Raw genomic sequence first — 21,296 nt, forward strand, 5'->3', positions numbered from 1 at the left:
CACGAAAGCCTCAAGTTATTGCAGCTCACACAAGTTTTAAGTTAGTTTTAGAGGCTTATAAAGATTTAGGGCTTTTCTATCACATTCCTCTGCTGTCTCTGTTCTGGGAGGCACTTTAAAGGGAACACAGATGCCCAAGGGTCTATAAGCTCACCATGATTTAAGGTCTTTCATTTCTTGGTCCTGAGTAATAAACAAGAACTCTTCAAACCAGACATTTATGAAATCAGACTTCTAAGCCTGTGCTGATTAAGTGAGAGTTAAGAATTCATTGTTCATTTCTACAGGTACCAGGACATGAGCCATTCTGGACAGTAAGAAAAAGATAAGGGTGTGCATATCATTTAGGTCACCTACTCCATAATCAACCACTCTATTTTTCTGAGAAACTATCAAAAAAGGAAAGAATCTTTCTAGTCAAAATTATACCTAAGACTACCCAAAATTAATATCTAGATGCTAAGAAATAGATTAGAATCATCTTATTTTATATCTTCACTTTAAGTATTAGGTAAACTGCTTCTGTATCATCTGTGACATGGAAGGAAAGATAAGGCTTTTCAAAGCAATTGCTTATCTGAACTCTTTAAGGCTTGCTTTTATTATGCTCATTTTCTGTATGTTGGTTGTGGCTGGAGAGTAAGCCTTTAAAAATCACACCAGACCATCTCTTCAGTGCCTTTGTTGCAGTGGGAGGAATTGAAAGCTAACCTTAAGAACTCCCGCCACTGGTGCTACTCCTGTTATTATGCTACATTATATGGCAAAAGGGAAATGATCTGGGTAGGTCTAATCTCGTCACTGGCCCTTATACAGCAGAAAGCTTTCTCTGGGTAGCGGCAGACAGATTTGAAGCCTGAGAAGGACTCAAGGCATCACTGCTGGCTGGAAGATCAGGGGGCCAAGTGAGAAGGGGTATAGGTGTCTTCCAACAGCAGACAGTGGCCCCTGGTTGATGGTCAGGAAGGAAAGGGGACCTCAGACCCAAAGCTGCCTGGTGCTGGATTCTGCCAAAAACCTGAATGAGCTTAGAAGTGGATTTTTCCCCAGAACCTTCTGATAAGAGCCCAGACTGACATCTTGATTTTGGTCTTGCGAGACCCTAGGCAGAGGAATCAGCTGAGCCTGCCCTGAGTTCTGGCCTGCGGCAGCATGCCCTAATAAATGTGTTGTTTTAAGCCTCTCAGTTTGTGGCACTGTGTTACGCAACAATGGAAAACTAATGCGGATACACTTGTAATACACTTGTTTATGTGTTACTATCTATAGAACTGTTAATTTTTTTTCACAAGCTACATAGGTTAGGACTGTGGAAGTGAATTGGTACTCTCATTTTCTTTTTGTAAAAACAATGAAGCCCATTTCGTTGTGAATAATTACAGCCAATCAATGAGGCTGGTCTTCCACTCCATCAAAAGAACATTAAATATACTAGAATATTTAAGGCCACAGAATTTCAAATGTCAGAGCTTCAAATGTCCAACTATAACTTTTTGTGGAATTTTTGGTAAGTCAGCTTTGGAGAAGTTAATTGACTTATCCTTATAAAAGGGAATAGAAAGCATCAACATTTTTAAAAATAACTTTATTTATTCATTCATTTATTTATTGGCTGTGTCGGGTCTTCGTTGATGTGCGTGGGCTTTTCTCTAGTTGCGACGAGCAGGGGCTGCTCTTCATTGTGGTGTGCGGGCTTCTCATTATGGTGTCTTCTCTTGTTGCAGAGCACAGGCTCTAGGTACGTGGCCTTCAGTAGTTGTGGCACATGGGCTTAATAGTTGTGGCTCACGGGCTTTAGAGTGCAGGCTTAGTAGTTGTGGCACATGGGCTTAGTTGCTCTGTGGCATGTGGGATCTTCCCAGACCAGAACCCGAACCCATGTCCCCTGCGTTGGCAGGCGGATTCTTAACCACTGCGCCACCAGGGAAGTCCCCCAAAGCATCAACATTGTGATTATGAAAAGAAAGAATCAAGTGGCACTTGAAGGACATTGACTGTTCTTCTCTCCTCTAGTCATAGGAAGACACTAGTGACATAACCAGGTGGGTGCAGAAGAAGAGTGTAAGTTATATATTTCTCCTTGGAATGTTCTTCCCCCTTGGACTTTCAGGAAACCATCATCAAAGTACTGAGGGCCGTTTCTCATTGAATGAGGCAATTTGTCACAGCTCCCTGTTCCCCTGCTTCCCATTTCCCCAGATTAGATGCATGGACACTTCAGCAGATAGTCTACTGAAGGCTTTGAGCTATGCTCTGCTTGCCTAGGTTGGCAATGTAGGGCAAGATTAGGAACTAACATAGATTGAACTTAATAACAATCTCACTCCCCTTCTCACTTGCTGGTACATGCTGGAAAAGTCCTCCCTGGACTGCGGGATTTCAGCGAGTCCCCTCACCAACTGAACAAGATGGGGCTGGAGAAGTTGGTGCCTTCAATGGGAATAAATCATAGAATTTTAGGATAACGATACAGCCAAATAGGATGGAGGAGCGAAGACACCAATGCATAAAGAAGGCTTTCCCACCGCCACCCCTGGGGAGGAACATCTCCTTCCACAGTTTCCTGCATCTACCATCCCCACTCACTCTATCTTTTGTACATGGAACACCTCCCCCCGCCCCCCACCCCCCGCCAAGCCCAGGTCTCATCAATCCAGCCTTTCCCTGTCACAGGGCAGCTCATTTCTTCTGCTTCTGCCCCCAAGAATCCTGTGACAGAGCTAACTTGTTGGAACTTTGTTTAGGGCTGAGCCCTGGTGTCAACTGACCTTCGCATTCCCAAATCCCTCAGTCCCCTCTCTCGACACTACTGAGTCTTGACCAACAGAGAAATCTATCAATTATAGCATTAGAATAAAATTTTGTAGTTTATGTTTGTTATGTAGCTTTTGAAATTATAGTAAAAAACCCCAACTCTTTACAAACAGGAAAATAATAAAAGAATGCTTAGTTGAAATTGCAGCCATTTTATGTCTCATAAAATAAGAGCTAATAAAAACACGGATCACAGTTTCATATGCACTAAATTAGCCCTTTTACAAAAGATTTGTTTACTGCTGGGTTAAAACTGCCAAAGAAGCTCAGCAAGCTACGTGCAAATGTGTGTTTAGCAATCATTGTAGAATAATAATACTAACAATTATTATTATTATTTTTGCGAGCACTATTTATCCAAACAACTTAGGGAATGTTTGTAGAAACGGCTGAGTTTGGGTAAGTTATCTGTAAATAAGAACTGGGTTTTAGATTTTTAGCCACCACTTTCTTTTTCCTTCATCTTTTTGATGGATACATATAGTTTATGGCTGTGGATATTTTTGTTGATGAGATTACCTGGTGAGGACCTCTACACTGTATAAAAGGGCCTGCAGGGATGTTGCAAGAGCAGCCATGGCAGCAATCTCCTCTCGGGCAGCAGGTACTGTCTCCACTTGTGATGTCTGCCTCTTTAGCTTTTGTAGGTAACATGGCACTAGAGCTTCCAAGACCATCAGCATCTGAAGACTTTAATCAACAGAAAGAAAACCAAATCACATTTTACATCCGACTTGATATTTTGGAGCATGGAGAACTGAAAAGCCTCTAGAGAGATGACAAATTCAGAGTTCCCTTCCCACTCCACCCAAGTCAAGGGTAATTAAAGCTGCTGGAAATACTGACCAACACTAATTAATTAGTTAATTAATTAAGCACTCAATAAAAGGTGATAATATTCTACCTTTAGGAAGAATATTATCTTGTTGGGAGAGTTAGCATATATACAGTTGGTTGAAAGAATAATAGGATGGTAATAGGTGGAGCTAGTCAGTCGATCCAGAGAAACAAGCTTCACAATCATAACAAAGCTTCCATTCAGTAATTTGCAACAAATTTGAGACAAGATAAAACACTTCTTTAGGAGGCTGGTTTCTTAAAGCTTAAGCAATTTTACAGCAAGAGTCTGGTCTGGAAACAGTCATTGTGATGCAGGTCTGAAAATGCCTGCTTACTAGTGTGAATAATTAAAAAATTCAGCTATATTTTGCTATCAAGAGACATTAAATATGAGTATATAGAAATGTTAAAGGTGAAAGAGCAAAAGCCAAAAGAATGATGATGTAACTATCATGACAGACAAAACAGACTTCAAGGCAAATAGCTTTCCTATAAAGATGGAAATTTCATAATTATAAAAAGACATATTAACAGATATCAGACTTTTTATAAAGCTATCATAATTAAAACAGTATAATATTGGTGCAAGGATATACAAATAGATATATGAAACAGAACAAGGAGTCCAAAACAAATCCACAGATACTTCATTTATAGCAAAGGTGACTCGGCAATGCAATGAGGAAAGCCAGTCTTTTCTGTAAATGGTGCTGGGTCTACTGTCTTTCAGATATCTCTATGGGAAAAATAAACTTTGACCCTTACTTTACACCATACCAAAATTAATTCCAGATGGCTTGTTAATCTAAATGTAAAGGTAAAAACAATAAAGCACCTAGCACATAAGGGTATATATTCATAACCTTGGGTTAGCCAAGATTTATAAGAGGACACAGAAAACACTAAAACATAGGAAAAAGGTGATACATTGGACTATATTAAAATGAAGAGTTCTGTCCATCAAAAGACAACCTTAGGGGAGTAAAACTATAAGTCACAGAGTAAGAGATGTTATTTGAAATACATGTAGCAAGTGGTGTGCTGGTATGGCTTAATAACCAGTCAAGAAGGCCTACAGGACAACCCTCAGAAGGGGAGAAAATATTTGCAAATGAAGCAACTGACAAAGGATTTACCTCCAAAATATACAAATAGCTCATGCAGCTCAATATTAAAAAAAACAAACAACCCAAATCAAAAAATGAGCAGAAGACCTAAATAGACATTTCTCCAAAGGCATACAGATGGCCAACAAACAAATGAAAAGATGCTCAACATCACTAATCATTAGAGAAATGCAAATCAAAACCATAATGAGGTATCACCTCACACGGTCAGAATGGCCATCATTAAAAAATCCACAAGCAACAAAAGCTGGAGAAGGTGTGGAGAAAAGGGAACTCTCTTACACTTTTGCTGGGATTGTACTTGCAAACTGATACAGCCACTATGGAGAACAGTATGTTTTCCTTAAAAAACTAAAAAATAGAACTACCATATGATCTGCCAATCCCACTATTGGTCATATACCCAGAGAAAACCATAATTCAAAAAGACACATGAACCCCAATGTTCACAGCAGCACTATTTACAATAGCCAGGACATGGAATCAACCTAAATGTCCATCAAGAGAGGAATGGATAAAGAAGATGTGGTACACATATATAATCAAATATTACTCAGCCATAAAAAAGAACAAAATTGTGTCATTTGCAGAGATATGGATGGACTAGAGACTGTCATACAGAGTGAAGTAAGTCAGAAAGAGAAAAAAATCATATATTAATGCATATATGTGGACTCTAGAAAAGTGGTATAGATGATCTTATTTGCAAAGCAGAAATAGAGACACAGACATAGAGAACAAATATATGGATATCAAGTGGGAAGGCAGGGTGGTGGGAGGAATTAGGAGATTGGGATTGACGTATATACACTACTGATACTATGTATAAAACAGATAACTAATGAGAACCTACTGTATAGCACAGGGAACTCTACTCAGTACTCTGTGGTGACCTAAATGGGAAGGAAATCCAAAAAAGAGGGGATATACGTATATGTATAGCTGATTCACTTTGCTGTACAGCAGAAACTAACAACATTGTAAAGCAACTATACTCCAATAAAAATTAATAAAACAAAAAAGGCCTACTGTGTGCATCTCTTTCTAACACCAGTTCAGTAATGTCATTCCAGTTTACATTCAGCAACTGCTACATATTGGCAAATTGTCAAAGCTACATATCAAAGACTCTTTTCCCCAGAGAGATGTTTGTTAAATGTTTACCAGCACACTACTCTATACAGGCTAAAACATACTTATATTAGACTCTTAAAAAAATTCTATGTATCAAATCAAAATTATGTGATAATCTCATTTAAAAATGGGTAGACTACTTCAATAGGCCCTTTGCAAAAGTAGATACCTAAATTCCAATAAATATCTGAAAGGCTTCCAAACCTTTTAACTTGCTGGAGGGAAACAGAAATTAAAACCGCAATGAGATATCACTATAAATCAACAAAAATAGCTAAAATAAAAAAGACTGACAGTACAAAGTGTTGATGAGGCTGTAGAGCACTGGAACACATATACACGGCTGGTGGGAATGAAAATTGAAACAACCACTCTGGAAAAGTTTTTAGTAGTATCGACTAAAACATATACCTACTGCATAATCTAGCAGAGCATTTCTACCCACAGAGACACATACATATGTGCACACAAGGCACACACAAAAATGTTCACCGCAGCATTATTCATAATAGCTTCAAACTGGACACAACACAAATGTCTGTCAATAAAAGAAGAAATACACGAATTGTAGCACAGCCATACAATAGCATGTTATAGACAAATGAAGAAGTAACTACTGTTACACGATTACATGGATGAATCTCATGAAATGATATTGAATAACAGAAGTCAGACGTTAAAAATACCTACCATGTTATTTCATTTTAGTTGAATTCAGAAACAGACAAAACCAATTTGTGATGTTGGAAATCAAGATAGTGGTTCTTTCATCTGATTTTTCAATTTGAGTGGTAGTTACACTGTGTTAACTTTGTATACAAACTTTGTATACACTCATGAAACTATAAAATTACAATTAAAAATTTTTTGTATGAATGTTATATTTAAATAAAATACATTATTAAAAAAAATTAACCACAACAGGAACTTGGTGTTACAAAATGTTAAGGTCTTGTAAGAATTGAATTTATTCCCATGAAAGACTTCCCAGGGAACAACTGCTTAAGAGATCCTGGCTCCACCCTGGAATTAAGAACACCTCCAGCTTAAACAGCATAATAAGGTATTATGGAGGTTTTTAAAATTTTTTTTTTTATTTTAACTTAATATTGGACTCTGGCTTTTAACTCACAATGACAAGAGAATGTGATTGTGAACTCTAATTCCTTCTGATTTCAATGTGTTTGGAATTTAACTTGAAAGAGTCTTTTATGTCTCATTGGAATTTGATACTGGGAGGATTTTTTTTAGTTAAATTTAGGGGTTCTCTATGTGGTTAGCATTTTAATATTAGAGAATCTTTATGCATTTTATCATGCAGTGTCTTCATGTTATCACTTAATCTCACTGCAGAATCTCTGATACACCCTAATAACATGGTACTGGATATGCTTGGAATAGAAAGTAGAAGAGGGAGTATTTTTACACTTAGAAATCGAGTGGACTTAGAGTTAAGTTAATGCAGGGTTTTGATCCATTTTTGAATCTTTTGTGGAGCTGTGATATTGTGGGAGGAGCCTAAGGAAAGTAGGATGAGGACCGTTATGATAGAGGGTGCATTTGCCCTCCTGAAGGCCACAGCCTCATTCTTGGTTGAGCAACGGCATAGTGTTTAATCCCCATTGCTTAAGACGAAATAAGGTGGAAATGTTGAGGGTGGGGGTGGCTTTTTTTATTCATTCCTCACGTTTCCTTCCAGTAGAGAGAGTTCAGTTAATATAAATCCTGGTTTCTCTTTGCCCTTTTACTCATTCTGCTCTGGAGAAGAGAAAGACTTACCTGAGGGACAAAATGATACAGACATACTGGGCAAAATCAGCTCAGCTCTTTTCCTTTTCCTGGAAGAGCCTGCCAACAGGACTCTAGCCTCTGTTGTGAGTTTTCAAGGCAGCCCTGTTTCAGGCCTGATTCCCCTGCTTAATCTTTCTCAGCAGTAAAGGTGATATTTAAACCTCCCTTCTGCCTTCCTCCTTGTCTTCCTTCCTTTATTTAGAACATGGGCAAGAAGGAAGGCACTCTTCATTGGATCCTCCCAGAAACCTCAACTCTTAGGGACTGACACCATTTCAGGAGTTCTGAGAAAGAATAAATAGGACCCTCAACATGGCTGTGATATTCAACTCAGGGAAGGAGAGCAGAGATTTACACCAGAGGTTGTGGCAAGAATAAACTGTATGCATTTTCTTCAGGTGGTTCCTTATGTCTACAGACTTGGTGGTAAGAGGCAGGATGAGGTAAGGTGACGAGACTCAGTGCCTCGAGATGGCTGAGCAACAGATTTCATAAAGAAAAACTACAAAATAGATTGCTATGGGACCAGAGGCAGGAGAGATTATTTGTAGTGGGAGGATTGGGAAATGCGCTGCGGTGATGGGATGGAACGAGCAGGATGTTCTGACCCTACCATTTGCTCTCTGTTTCCCAGTGGTGTGTGAGGAGATAGTAGATAATAAACAAACTGATGGAAGAGTATTAAATAATGGAATTACAATATGATATTAATCCTGAATAACAAAGCGGTCTGGGAATATCTGACTGATTGTCTGTTGCTTTTTTCATTGATTATTTTAAAAATACAAATTCCCAGTGTTTTATCGAATTCATAATAACTACTCAAAGAATTTTTGATATAAAATAAAATTGACAATTGTTTAAACATCACTGTGTAGAATTGTTATTGAATAAACATCTTGCTTAAGATGTTTAGTCTACATTAAAAAACTACACCTTATAGACAACATTGAAATTTGACTTTGGGAAACTATGCAATAATGATTGAAATCTGAAACACAAAAGCTCAAGATGACAGACACTAATAAGCAAAGTTTGCTTATCCCAAATATCCCAAAATAAGTCCTCCCCCAAAACTTAATCAATGAATGTAATCTTTATTATAAATTTTACATAGAAAGAAAATAATTTCAATGAAAAGAACTTTGATAAAATAAAAATGAAAAGTTGAAAGTGGCTTATTTGCAACATAATATGACTGATCAAGGAATTAAACTGGCATAAAGAAATTAGAAAATATTCCCTTAATGAAAATTTGTAGGTATAATTACAATTAAGATGTTTGTATTTATAAAGCCATAATCAAAATATCCGTGGGGTCAAAATATCCACTGGGTTAAAATAGTAGAGTTGCAATAGTTGGGTCAATATTTTTCCATACTAATCAAAAACCAGAAGTAGATTTAAGGAGGAATATGAGAAACTGATGATAAGGAGATTTGATCAAACAGAGAGAATTAATAATTTTAAGTTATGTGTAAATCTGTAAGCCCCAAGCAATCCTTACATCCTGCGTAGGTCACTGTTTTACTTTCAGATCAGTTATACATCTCTATCTAGTTTTCCATAAATCACCGGATCTATAGATGTTTCAAGATAGGCTTGACTCTTAGGTTGGAACTGGACTGGTATGAATGGACAGGTGCTAGTTAGCCATATTCTTTTTCACTTCAAACCTGAGTCAGAGTCACAATTCACCCTGAGCACGTGAGATCATCAACTGGTCCGAGGAGGGAGGACCAATGGGGGTGACTCTGGGTTGGATCAGAGCCAGCATCCTTGAGTTGAGATAATACTCAGATAAGATTTATATTCTTATGGCTTGTGTGACATGAGTTTGTAGTCTCAATTCTTTGAATTTACATCAGAAAGATGCTAATCTACCTAGATCTGTCAGTCCTAACAGGAACAATACCCTGGAAAAATTTATCAGCCCACTCTTCTCTTAAAAGAAAGTTGAGGCAAAAGCTGTGATGTGTTTATGACTAATCCATATTTTAATTTTCAAACTATTTTCTGACCACAAAGGCCTATGCAAGAATTACAAATGAGAGAAATAGGAACATGGAAACAGTTGTCTGTTATCTCATTCATTCATTTTATAAACTTATATTGTTATATCTTCTATGGAATACAGCACTATATTGGGCATTGGAAGATATATACACATATACCAAGAATATGGTAGAATACAATCTAATGTTTTTTTATGGGTTAGATATTACAAGAAAAGATCAAAGTAGATGGAGAAATTAGGAGAGAGAGATTCCCTAATGCTGATATAATTGAGAAGGAGGAGGGAAGGACAAAGGGTTGGTTAAGTCGGAATTATGGAACATTTTGAGGGAACGCAGTTCTATTTTTAAGCATGTATATGACATAAAAGGGGGCTATCCATAATTCATTTGAACTATTGTCTCTGCCTTTAGAAGACCTATTTTAATAGAGAGATGAGACTGATTTTCATTTTGCATATTATATATATATATATACATACATACATATATACATACATATATATATATATATACACATACACATATATATACATACACATACCAGATTAGAGCCAACATCCCTAGAATTGGAGTAATACTCTCCATGGTGAGCCCTTTGGAGTCCTCGCACTTGGCAAAATGACAGGCAAGATTTCTCTTCTTGCCCTTTGTGTGACAGAAGTTCTTACTACTCCTTGAAAGGAGTTTTCTTAAATAGTTTAAATGTCTGTTCCGGAATTTTATTTGCTATTAATTTCTGTTACATGTGAGGATAATATTTCATAAACAAGATTGAAACATCTTAGCTTCTGCACGAATTCCAAATTAGGGGATTTCAAATTGATGAAGATTTACTATATTTTTCATAACCTCTGCTATGACAAGTTTTCTAAATTTAGCTTTGCAAATGTACTTGCCAGAATGTTACAGGCTAATACTAGCAAACATAACCTTCACATTCACTCGATTTTATTTCCTTTGCCATATTGACTTACTACAAGGCACAGAATAAAAGCCTGCAGTTACCTTCTGAATGACTCAGGGGCGTACGCCACCACCGTAACACAGAGCTTAATGGCTTCACTTATAGAGAAAGTCAGGTCTTCACTTCCATAGCAGAAATCTGAAGGGACAGAAGGTCAGGGCACACAATCAGAGTGGATTCGCCAGGGATAAAGAACTTATTACTCCTAACATTTTCTTTCCAGTTACATTTTGTAGGCATTTCTTTTCTTAGACTTTATTCCTAAACTGTGAACACTTAATTTCCTCATCTAAAGGGACTAAAAATTCTGTTGTATTTTTGAATAATCATATGACAAGCAAAAGTACTTTTTTTGATAGTTTAAAAAAACTCACCTAATCTAAGGACATTTGGATGCTCTAAGGTAAGACATGAGACTTCATCTTTGAATACCTCTAGTTGTATACATTCCATGATAATAAAAGACTTTTTAAAGGGTTATTCACCTAGAATTGCCTAGGAAAACCCAATTTTCTGAAAACTACAGTGGTTTATTGAGCCCCCTTTTAATATAATTTTCATGGCAGAGAATCCTTTACATAAGATTTATAAGAAATTTAAGAAAAATACGAGATAGGAAAATGTACTCATTTATACCTCCATTCCACTTATTTTTGCTGTTTTGATTGAGTTCAAAATATTCAGTATAAAGTCATTTAAAAAAGATTACAAAGAGAAAAAGAATGTCAAGGCAAGTTTTGCTTTTACCTAATGACTTAAGAGGCTTCTCAGCTTTGACCAGCTCTAAGATGTCTAAGATGTCAGTGGTCTCTCCCTCCAGTGACTGCAGCAAGTCAAACAGGCACTGAGCTGACACACCTTTGCTGGACCCAGTACTGGCAGCATCCTGTGTAAAGAAAAGTCATTTTAGGCCATCATTAAAAAATCTACAAATAACAAATGCTGGAGAGGGTGTGGAGAAAAGGGAACCCTCATACTCTGTTGGTTGGAATGTAAGTTGTTGTAGCCAATATGGAAAAAAGTACAGAGGTTCCTAAAAAAACTAAAGCTAGAGTTGCCATATGATCTGGCAATACCACTCCTGGTCATATATCCAGAGAAAACTCTAATTCAAAAAGACACATGCACCCATATGTTCACAGCGTCACTATTCACAGTAGCCAAAACATGGAAACAGCCTAAATGTCCATCAACAGGTAAATGGATAAAGATGTGACGTGCACACGCACACACACACAGTACAATGGAATACTACTGAGCCATAAGAATGAAATAATGCCATTTACAGCAACATGGATGGACCTAGAGATTATCATACTAAGTGAAAGCAGTAAGTCAGAAAGAGAAAGACAAATAACATATGATATCACTTATATATGGAATCTAAAATATGACACAAATGAACCTATCTGTGAAGCAGGAACAGACTCACAGACATAGAGAACAGACTTGTGATGGCCAAGGGGGAGGAGGAGTGGGGGAGGGATGGATTGGGAGTTTGGGATTAGCAGATGCAAGCTATTATATATAGAATGCATAAACAACAAGGTCCTACTGTATGGCACAGGAAATTATATCCAATATCCTGTGATAAACCATAATGGAAAAGAATATAAAAAAGATGTATATACATGTATATATATATCCAGTATACACCACTGAATCACTTTGCTGTGCAGAAATTAACATATTGTAAATCAACTATACATCAATTTAAATAAAGAAAAGCCATTTTAGCTTATTAACTCATTCCTCAGTACTAACATGGTTTGATTAGGAATTCAAGTTTTGTAAAACACTGCCACTGATAACAATGTCTAGGCGGTATTCCTCTTACAGAATTCTGCATCCAACCATACTTCTGTATAATTTTGGAGTGGAATGCCTGACTTTTAAGGGATCTATTAAATGCTAATCTAGTACAAAAGAAAAATTTGTTGAAACTCATAAAAATGCAACAACATGTGAACTGCCAGAAAAGTTGATGCCAGTGTTTCCTCTGGTCTGTGATAGTAGGACTCAACATTTCCCAACCCCAAATTTTCGTAATGGATTGGTTGAATACTTCAAATATGTTTGAGAAACAGATGCTTATTTTGACAACCTTGGGAATTTTACAGGTCCTATTTGACAATCTGTCTCCAGAATGGAGATACTTGCCATCTCAAATCTCTGTAAAATGGCTTTGATTCATTGATTAAAACAGTGAATCCTCATTAAATTCCTAGTATGTGCCAGGCACCATTTTGTGCACTGAGGTTACATCAAAACAAAATTTGCAAAAAACCATACAAACAAAACAACAACTAAAAACAAGCAAAATGCAAACAAAAACCAGACAAAGCTCTCGTTTTAATGGAACTCAAATTCTATTGTGGGGTTTGGTAGAGATACATATTAGTGAAACAAATACATGTCTTACATGTGATATGATATAAATGTTGTGCAGAAAAATATAAAGCAGGGTAAGTGCTAGAGAGTGATAGAAAAAAATGAGAACCAGGAATTCTTCCTTTTATTATTTTCTATTTTCCATTCTTTCATTAATTGAGTATAAAAACCTAAAGAGTTGATCTATTTACATCTTAGGGGCTGAAATGAGGGTTGAAGAGAAATGTTGAAGAGAGATGATTTTCTTTTTGAAAGAGAAATGATTTTGGGCATTTTATATTCCATTGGTTGAATAAAGACAGCTGAGAAACTAATCATGCAAATGGACAAGGACCGGGCCACACATGAAAATAAAACTCTGATCCACAACCTGTAGTAACCAGCCCAGGAATCCCCTGCCGGAGTGACTCTGAATAAAGAACGTTTGCTTTTCTCACTGGGTTGGTCTTCCCTTATTTCCACAGAGCTTACTCACAGGAAACTCCAGGAGAGGGGCCACACTTGCAAACAGCTGGAGCACAAAGGGCTTCCGGTGTAGAATGTAGAACTGGTGGCAGGCGAATTCAATGGCTTGACGCAACTGAGGATTGCTTTCATAGTCAGAGTACACCTGTGGAAATAGTCCACCATATGCAGAAAATTCCTTAACAGCCCACTAGCGCTGTGTTTGCTTTTAAAACTCATAGCCATGGGATGCATGGAGGGAAATGACTAATTTCATAAACTGATGTAGGGGAGTGTAAAATGGTATATACATTCTTGAGAGAAATCTGGCAATATACATAAAAATCCTAAAAATATGCTTTTTTCCCAGGAAGTTTGCGACTAGTAATTTACCTTAAGAAAACAATTAGACAAATGTACAAAGATGCATATACAAGAATGCCTGCTTCGAAGTTGCTTAAAATAGTAGAAAATGTGAAACAAATTATTCATAAATTGGGGTTAAGTGAATTATTATAGGCATACAACAAAACACTATGTAGTTATTTTTTAAAAAATACTATATAGTGCTAAATGTAGCTACAGGGAAAATTCCCACAATATTCTTAGTGTTACATTATAAAAAAGTAGGTAACAAACTTGAATATATGGTATGATCCAACTTCCATTTTAAAAAAAGTAGGAGACAGTACCAAGATTTTCAAGATGTGTAAACAATGGTTATCTAGGAGGGAGGATTATAGGTGATCTTTGATACTTCTTTAAATTTTTCTTTATCTTTTCAACTTTATAATGAGCATTTATTGTTTTTGATAATTATTTAAAAATTTGTAAAAATAGAGAAAATTCCAAGTATTTAAAAATAGGACAGAGAGCCTTGATGATATTAAAAGTCAATTTCTTGCCCCTATAGGTTGAGCAAACTCCACTTTACACAGGCATGTATTACTTCCATAATTTTATTAAAATTTCCATAGAAACAGAGAACTAGGATGAGCTCCCAGGCCCTGTCTGAACTTTATTCAGTACTCCTAAATGTAGCCACATACACATTAGACATGATTAAGTGAAAACTGTTCCTGCTGCATTCACCTCCTCCGACCTCATTATACCAAGTCTAATGGCAATGAAAATCCCCATTCAGATAGGGGTTGGAGACTCTTGGGAGAAGCATCAACTTAACACATGCCATATATTTGAATAATGGTTCTCAGGCTTCCTAGGGCATCAGAACCACCTGGAGGTCTTGGAAAAAAAAAAACCCACAGATTACTGGGCCCTGACTCCAGAGTTTCTGATTAAGTAGGTCTGGGATGGGGCCCAAGAATGTGCATTTCTAACAAATCCCAGGTGATGCTGCTGCTTCTGGTCCAGGGATTACACTGGCCCAGAAGAAATGGGAGGGCATAGCCCAGATGTGGGAGATCTCAGGATAGACTGGAATATTGTGACCTTTCGGAAATACCTATGGGGGTTTCATTTGGTGAGTTCTGAGGTCAAAAAAGAAGATAATTCGATCATTAGAAGTTTCAGTATGGATCTTATTGACCTGCCCCACGGGCAGGAGAGGAGAGCCCGCGCACCTGCAGCATGGTAGGCAGAATCCACTGGTAGCCGCTGAGGGAGAAGAGGTGATTGAAGTGCACGGCACTGTTGATGACGGTGGCCGCGTACTGCCTGAGCAGGGCACTGTCTTCTGGGTGCAGGATCAGAGCCCCGTTAAAAACGTTGAGGAAAAGCATGATTTCATCTCCCCAGGGAAACTCGCTGGGCATGCCCAGGAACATCTCCTCCAGGAGCTGGATCCACAAGCTTTTCTGAAGAGTGTCGAGGCCAAAGAGCTCCTTCCCAGCTGTGAGACACGAAACAGCAGAGACAGATTTAGCCCCATGCCAATCCTGTCAGCGTGGAGGGCAATCAAACCCCAGGGTGCTGCTGCTGCCAGCTCAGGGCTACTGCTGACGTGCTTCCCAGCACATCACAGGCATCACTGTGACACCTCCCAGTCCTCCACGGACTTTCTTCTCATCTCTTTGATTCGACTCTGTGGAAAACACAGGGCAGGCAGGTGCAGCGTGTTGCTGCTGCAGAAGCTGTGACTTTGAGAAAAAAATAAGTTATCTCAGAAAGAAAAGGGCAGGGCTGAGAGTAGCTTTTGGTCTTTTAACTCCTGGTCAGACTAGAGCTTGTCTACGGTTTCTCTGGAGCTTCTGGATGAAGACGCAGAGCACAGGGCTGCTGATTTAAGTAAATTGTCTCAAATTAATAACCGAGTGTGGTTTCAAAATGGGTCTCTTTCTATTTCTCTATCTCAGTCTCTCTCAATTCAGGTATAATTTGGAATAAAATGTACAGATCGTTAAATGAAGAATTCAATGAGTTTTGACAAAAATACCCACTCATGTACCCAACATGTCAATCAATACGTAGACCATTTTCATCACCTGAGAGAATTCCCTCACATCCCTTTCTGGGAAATCCATTCCTCTCAATCTTGAGGCAACTACTGAAATCTGTCACCATAGATTCATTTTGCCTCCTCTTGAACTTCAAAAATACCCGTTCTTCACTTAGCCAAGTACTCCCCTAACAACACCACACTGCTTCTTTCCATTGTTTACAATTAGCTTAGAGCAGTGGTCTCCAACTTCGGTCCTTGGAATAGCAGCATCAACCTCACCTCAGAACTTGTTAGAAACGCCAGTTCCTGAGCCCCGTTCTAGAGCTACTGAATCAGTAACTCAGGGCTGGAGGGTGGGGCTCAGGAATCTGTGTTTTATCAAGTTCTCCAGCGATTCTGAGGCCCACTCAGGGCTGAGAGACACTGGCTTAGAGAACCATCTGCTGATTAAGATGGAGATGCTCTCCAGTGGAGGACACAACAAGGGCGTGTGAAACCCAAGAGAGGCTTCTTTCTTGATACCTTGAGGATCACTGAAGAGTGAAAACTCTGCATCAATAGCACTCCGAGGGAATGAGGGCAGTCGGAGGAGGTCTTCCTGGAGCATGGAGACATGGGACTGCTTGTGGGCTGTGGGGATCTTCTGGGTGAGGGAGATGAGAAACAAAACCCGCCCCACTTCCTCCAGCTTCCGAGTGAATACCTAGCAGCAGACAAGGACAGGAGCAGAGGAGAGGTAGCATTGGCAACTCCAAAATTACCAAAAGTAAAGAAATTGAAGTAAAATCTTGAATGGCAAACCAGGCTGAGTAAAAATTAAAAGGTGGGGGAAGTGAAATGAGAGAGAAATATTTTTTTTCTCTACCACAAAGAAAGAGCAAACAATACTTTATTGACTCTCACTTCCTGCATCTGTCTGCTCTGCAGAAGGAAGTGTTTCTTATGCAGGCTGGAGCAGGAACACAAGGCAAGCATTGTCAAGGACAGTTCAGTATTAAACAGAGCCCATTTGTTTGGATGTCATAATATGCAAGACCTTCTCCAAGAGGAGCCAGTCAGTTGCAATTGCTTCTATCATTTCTACTGATGCCTTAAGCTGTTTCTGGGTTTACCTCTTAAAGACTGAAATGAACTCCAGGAAAAACCTATCTTGGAACAAAAGCTAATAGGACCTAGATTGGTGGCCCTTTAACCCTGAGTTTAGATGACATGAACATGGGTCTTGTGGTCCTTCTGTTAGTGCCTTTTCTGTTGCTGATGAGTGGGCAGGGGGATGAGATTTAGAAGATGATAAGCAGTGAGCAGCTATTGAGGAAACTTCAGAGCTAGAACCGCAGGCCTGCATATTACTATCTCCCTGAGGAACTTAGAAGTCTTAAGATCCCAACTTGGAGTATACATAGAGTAAGGGCCCCGTTTCGTGTTATTCTCTTCAAACACGTTCTTAAACATGATAAAAAAAAAAAAACACACTCGTGAAGTGCAGTTACTGATTATGGTTTTCACTATTTCGCTGTCAAAATCAGAGGCTGGGATAATTTGGGGGGAATTGTTTTAGAAATTATTTATATTTTAAGTTTTGCCCAACATCTTAAACTTTGCAACACATTCACTATTTTCTTTCTTTTAAATGCAATTTAGGTAGTTAATACTATGTTTTTAATCTCTTTGGTGGTCGAATTCTATGCCATCTCCTGAAGATATTTTCGACTAGTTTGATGCCAAATTAGCATCCTCATTATGTGCCGAAAAATTGAAATAATAGTTTGTTTTGACATTTTATTAAAAATAAATGAACGTAACACATAGACCACATTAAAATTGTATCATCATTAGACTTGTGTACTACAGCTATATTTCATGTGCAAAATAGTGAATTTCCTTAAGCTCAAAGTCTGATTTATGAAGAACAATAATATTTACACATCTCATCAATCTTAAGTCTAAATCCAGCTGCTTGATTCTGTCTCCTCCTATTTTAAGAGAGGTTAGTAACATGCCCAAGGTCAGTCAGATCACTGGTCAGTGGCAGAGCTGGGACTGAGTCCAAATCTCTGGACCTTGGTGCAGTGCCTTTTTCAGGCATACAACATTGATTCCTTTTATTCTTTTCCAGCTAGCATAAATTTCTGGAGCAACCTTCTTAATAGCTACACTATGTATACTTCCAATCCTGCCTTACAAAAACGTGGAGTGAAAATCCATACTTAGAAACTAGCAGGTAAATACATTAGAAGATTTCTATTATTTATACCCCAATGATTTATCATAGCATTCTCCAAGTGAGTGTTTCTTAATACCTTTACATTATTGATTCAGTTTATAAAACTTAGTTAACACACTATCTATTGACCAAGGGCCCATCCTGTCTCTAGAGAGGATCATAACAGAATCACAGAATCTCAGGGCTGGCAACCCTTACAGATCATCTATCCCAATGACATCACAAAATAATAGAATGAAACTGGTGGTCAGGCACCTGTTTCTGAATGAGCTCCTGTCCTTTCTCTGGATGCATATGTACAAGGTTCAGCTGTGGAGACACGGACCTCCTGAAAGGGTATATATCCCGAACGTAGGTCTGTGGTGGGATTACACAAAGACAGAAAAAAAGCTCAAGTGATTAAACTCTGACTCTCATTTCCTCTTTCCCCAAAGGTCAGACAAACATAAGTTATGTATTTTCTAATGATTTAGATTTTTACTACTTTATGCTCCCAATTCTACAAAATCCCAGGGAAGATAAACCCCGTCCTCAGGAAAGCTTCAAACTCTCCAGGCCAAGTACACTTTCCAAACCCCAGGGAGTTCTGTCAGGGGCAAAGGAGCCCGAGGCAATTTACTAAAACACATTCTGGAAGAAGAAGAAGAAAATCACTGTAAAGTGATGTATGTCAGTGGTCTTCCTGAAGTTTCACTTTACTCATTAGATCAGGTTGCCACGATCATGCTTACCGTAGTAGAAATGAGGAACAAGAACAGTCACATTCCAAATAAACACATGCAGTTACAATACGGGCAACTTAAATTTTCATCTAGATGTTATAACAATGAGTGACAAAGGGTCTGACTTGACGTATCTCCTTTAATTACTACAACGACCCTAAAGTAGATACTATCATCACCTTCACTCTACAGACAAAGAAAGTGAAGCGTGTGAAGGTAAAGCGGCCAGTCTAAAGCTAATACATCAACAGTAAGGTGGTGTGACCCAAGCAGCCATACTCCTCACTTCTAATCAGCCATACCCCCCTGAGTGAAGCTGCCCGCAGGAAAGGCGTGATGGGCTTTTGCTACAGCTCTCCATGAGTGTCATCACTGCACAGTCTCACCTTATTGTAGTGGATAAGGTTCCATCGTTTGTCCATGAGAAAGTAATGTGTTGACTGGGATTCTGGGATATTAAAAAACTCCAGACACTCCTAGAACGACAACAACAAATTGTAGTAAACATTTATTGAGATCATATTATGAGCCAAACAGTAAGCTGAAAGATAAAAATGTCATAAAAATAAGGTGACTTCTTAAAAGGAATATATTATATATTTATATCTTACACACATTTTATATATTATACGTGTATGTATGTATACATATATATATTATATACACATATATATATGAATATATACATGTACACAGCTATCCAAAAAAATGATAGGATAAAGACTGATTGTGTAAGACAGTGCAACATAGGGATAGGGGATTAAGAGGTGCAAACTACTATGTATAATATAAATAAGCTACAAGGATATACTACAACACAGAATATAGCCAATATTTTACAATAACTATAAATGGAATATGACCTTTAAAAATCATGAATCACTATGCTGTACACCTGAAATATATATAATATTATACATCAACTATATCTCAATTAAAAGAGACTGATAGTGTAATACAAACTATCTGCTCTGTTGTCGTACGATTATAATGCAGATGAGTGATGAACTGTGGAGGCACAGTGGCATCTACTGGTCTCAATATCAGGAAGAAAGCATGTTTAGTAGCAACATTAAGAATAATATGGGGGGGGGGGGTTTCTCTGGTGGTGCAGTGGTTAAGAATCTGCTTGCCAATGCAGGGGACATGGGTTTGAGCCCTGGGCCAGGAAGATCCCACATGCCACGGAGCAACTAAGCCCATGGCCACAACTACTGAGCCTGCTCTCTAAAGCTGGGGAGCCACAACTATTAAGCCCATGTGCTGCAACCACTGAAGCCCATGCACCTATGTAGCCTGTGCTCTGCAACAAGAGAAGCCACTGCAATGAGAAGCCCGCGCACCGTAACAAAGAGTAGCCCCCGCTCACCGCAACTAGAGGAAAAAGCCAGCGTGCAGCAACGAAGACCCAGCGCAGCCCGTAAATAACTAAATGAACACAAGAAAAAAAGTCATCCCTACCTTTAACAGGGCTTCAAATTGAGTGTCTTCATGGACTGGTAACTGGGTTGGGATATCACACTCATTCTGTCCATGAACCACCAAGGTTTTGGTACCTACAGAAGGTAAAAATCATAGTAAACTGACTTCCACTGTACAAAAGTTTGTAGACAAAGCACAATATATTAAAATATTATCAATAAGCTGATGTTTTTATTGTTATTATTATGATTATTACTACTAGTGAGGGTTTAATGTGAGTTGCAGGTTGTACTAACTGCGTTCCTTTGTTTCTGGTTAAATATCTATTTCAAATATGTTTACTTACTATTTGATAATGATAGCTACCATTTATGGAGTTCCCAGTACTTTTAAATGGTTTTATGTGCTAACATATTTAAATCTCACAGCAACCCTATGATATGGGTATTATTATTTTCATGATACAAATGAAGAAACAGAGAGAACTTATTCTCATAAATAACTTAGTCAAAGACACATTTAGGGGAAGAGTCAGAATTCAAACCTTAAGCATTGCAACAAATAATCTATTCCTTTATTTTAAATGAGATAATGAGGTAATAACGGTTGAGAAAATACAAGCAGAGCTATTAGCAAAAGCTAAACAAGTACCTGAAATGTAGTTTAAATTTACATTTTCTGTATTCTACTTTGCTGGTGAGACAGTGAACATTATGATATACATGTTGTCATGACAACATGCATTTTTTGCTGTAATAAAAGCTGATCACTTTGTTGAATAATCTATAGACACATAAATATACGATTACCTCTTACTGAATGCTTACCATGTGTTGGGTATGACTGCAGTATTTTACAAACCTAAACTCATTTATTCCTCACAATCGTGAAGTATGAATTATATCCCCATTTTACATGTGAGTAAAGAAAGCTTGGAAAATGATGTACTTTTTCATAGCTAATATTAATTATAGGGATGATAAATGTCAGTGCTCTGATTTTAA

The 21,296-nt window shown here is 38.0% G+C and overlaps 1 protein-coding gene across 3 annotated transcripts in view; it reads right to left on the reverse strand.

Annotated features, from left to right (window-relative positions):
• The window catches only part of UNC80 (unc-80 homolog, NALCN channel complex subunit), a 208,004-nt gene that overhangs the window by 35,942 nt on the left and 150,766 nt on the right, over nt 1-21,296 (reverse strand). For all 3 annotated transcript variants that reach the window (XM_057745745.1, XM_057745746.1, XM_057745744.1), the window contains 9 exons: nt 20,332-20,426; nt 19,257-19,346; nt 18,404-18,505; nt 16,447-16,627; nt 15,107-15,375; nt 13,555-13,689; nt 11,436-11,574; nt 10,730-10,826; nt 3,334-3,504 (listed from right to left, as the gene is read on the reverse strand). In XM_057745745.1, the coding sequence (XP_057601728.1) occupies nt 3,334-3,504; nt 10,730-10,826; nt 11,436-11,574; nt 13,555-13,689; nt 15,107-15,375; nt 16,447-16,627; nt 18,404-18,505; nt 19,257-19,346; nt 20,332-20,426 (1,279 nt within the window). The remainder of the gene's footprint in view (nt 1-3,333; nt 3,505-10,729; nt 10,827-11,435; nt 11,575-13,554; nt 13,690-15,106; nt 15,376-16,446; nt 16,628-18,403; nt 18,506-19,256; nt 19,347-20,331; nt 20,427-21,296) is intronic.

This window comes from Hippopotamus amphibius, chromosome 8, assembly GCF_030028045.1.
Source record: "Hippopotamus amphibius kiboko isolate mHipAmp2 chromosome 8, mHipAmp2.hap2, whole genome shotgun sequence".
Lineage (NCBI taxonomy): Eukaryota > Metazoa > Chordata > Mammalia > Artiodactyla > Hippopotamidae > Hippopotamus > Hippopotamus amphibius.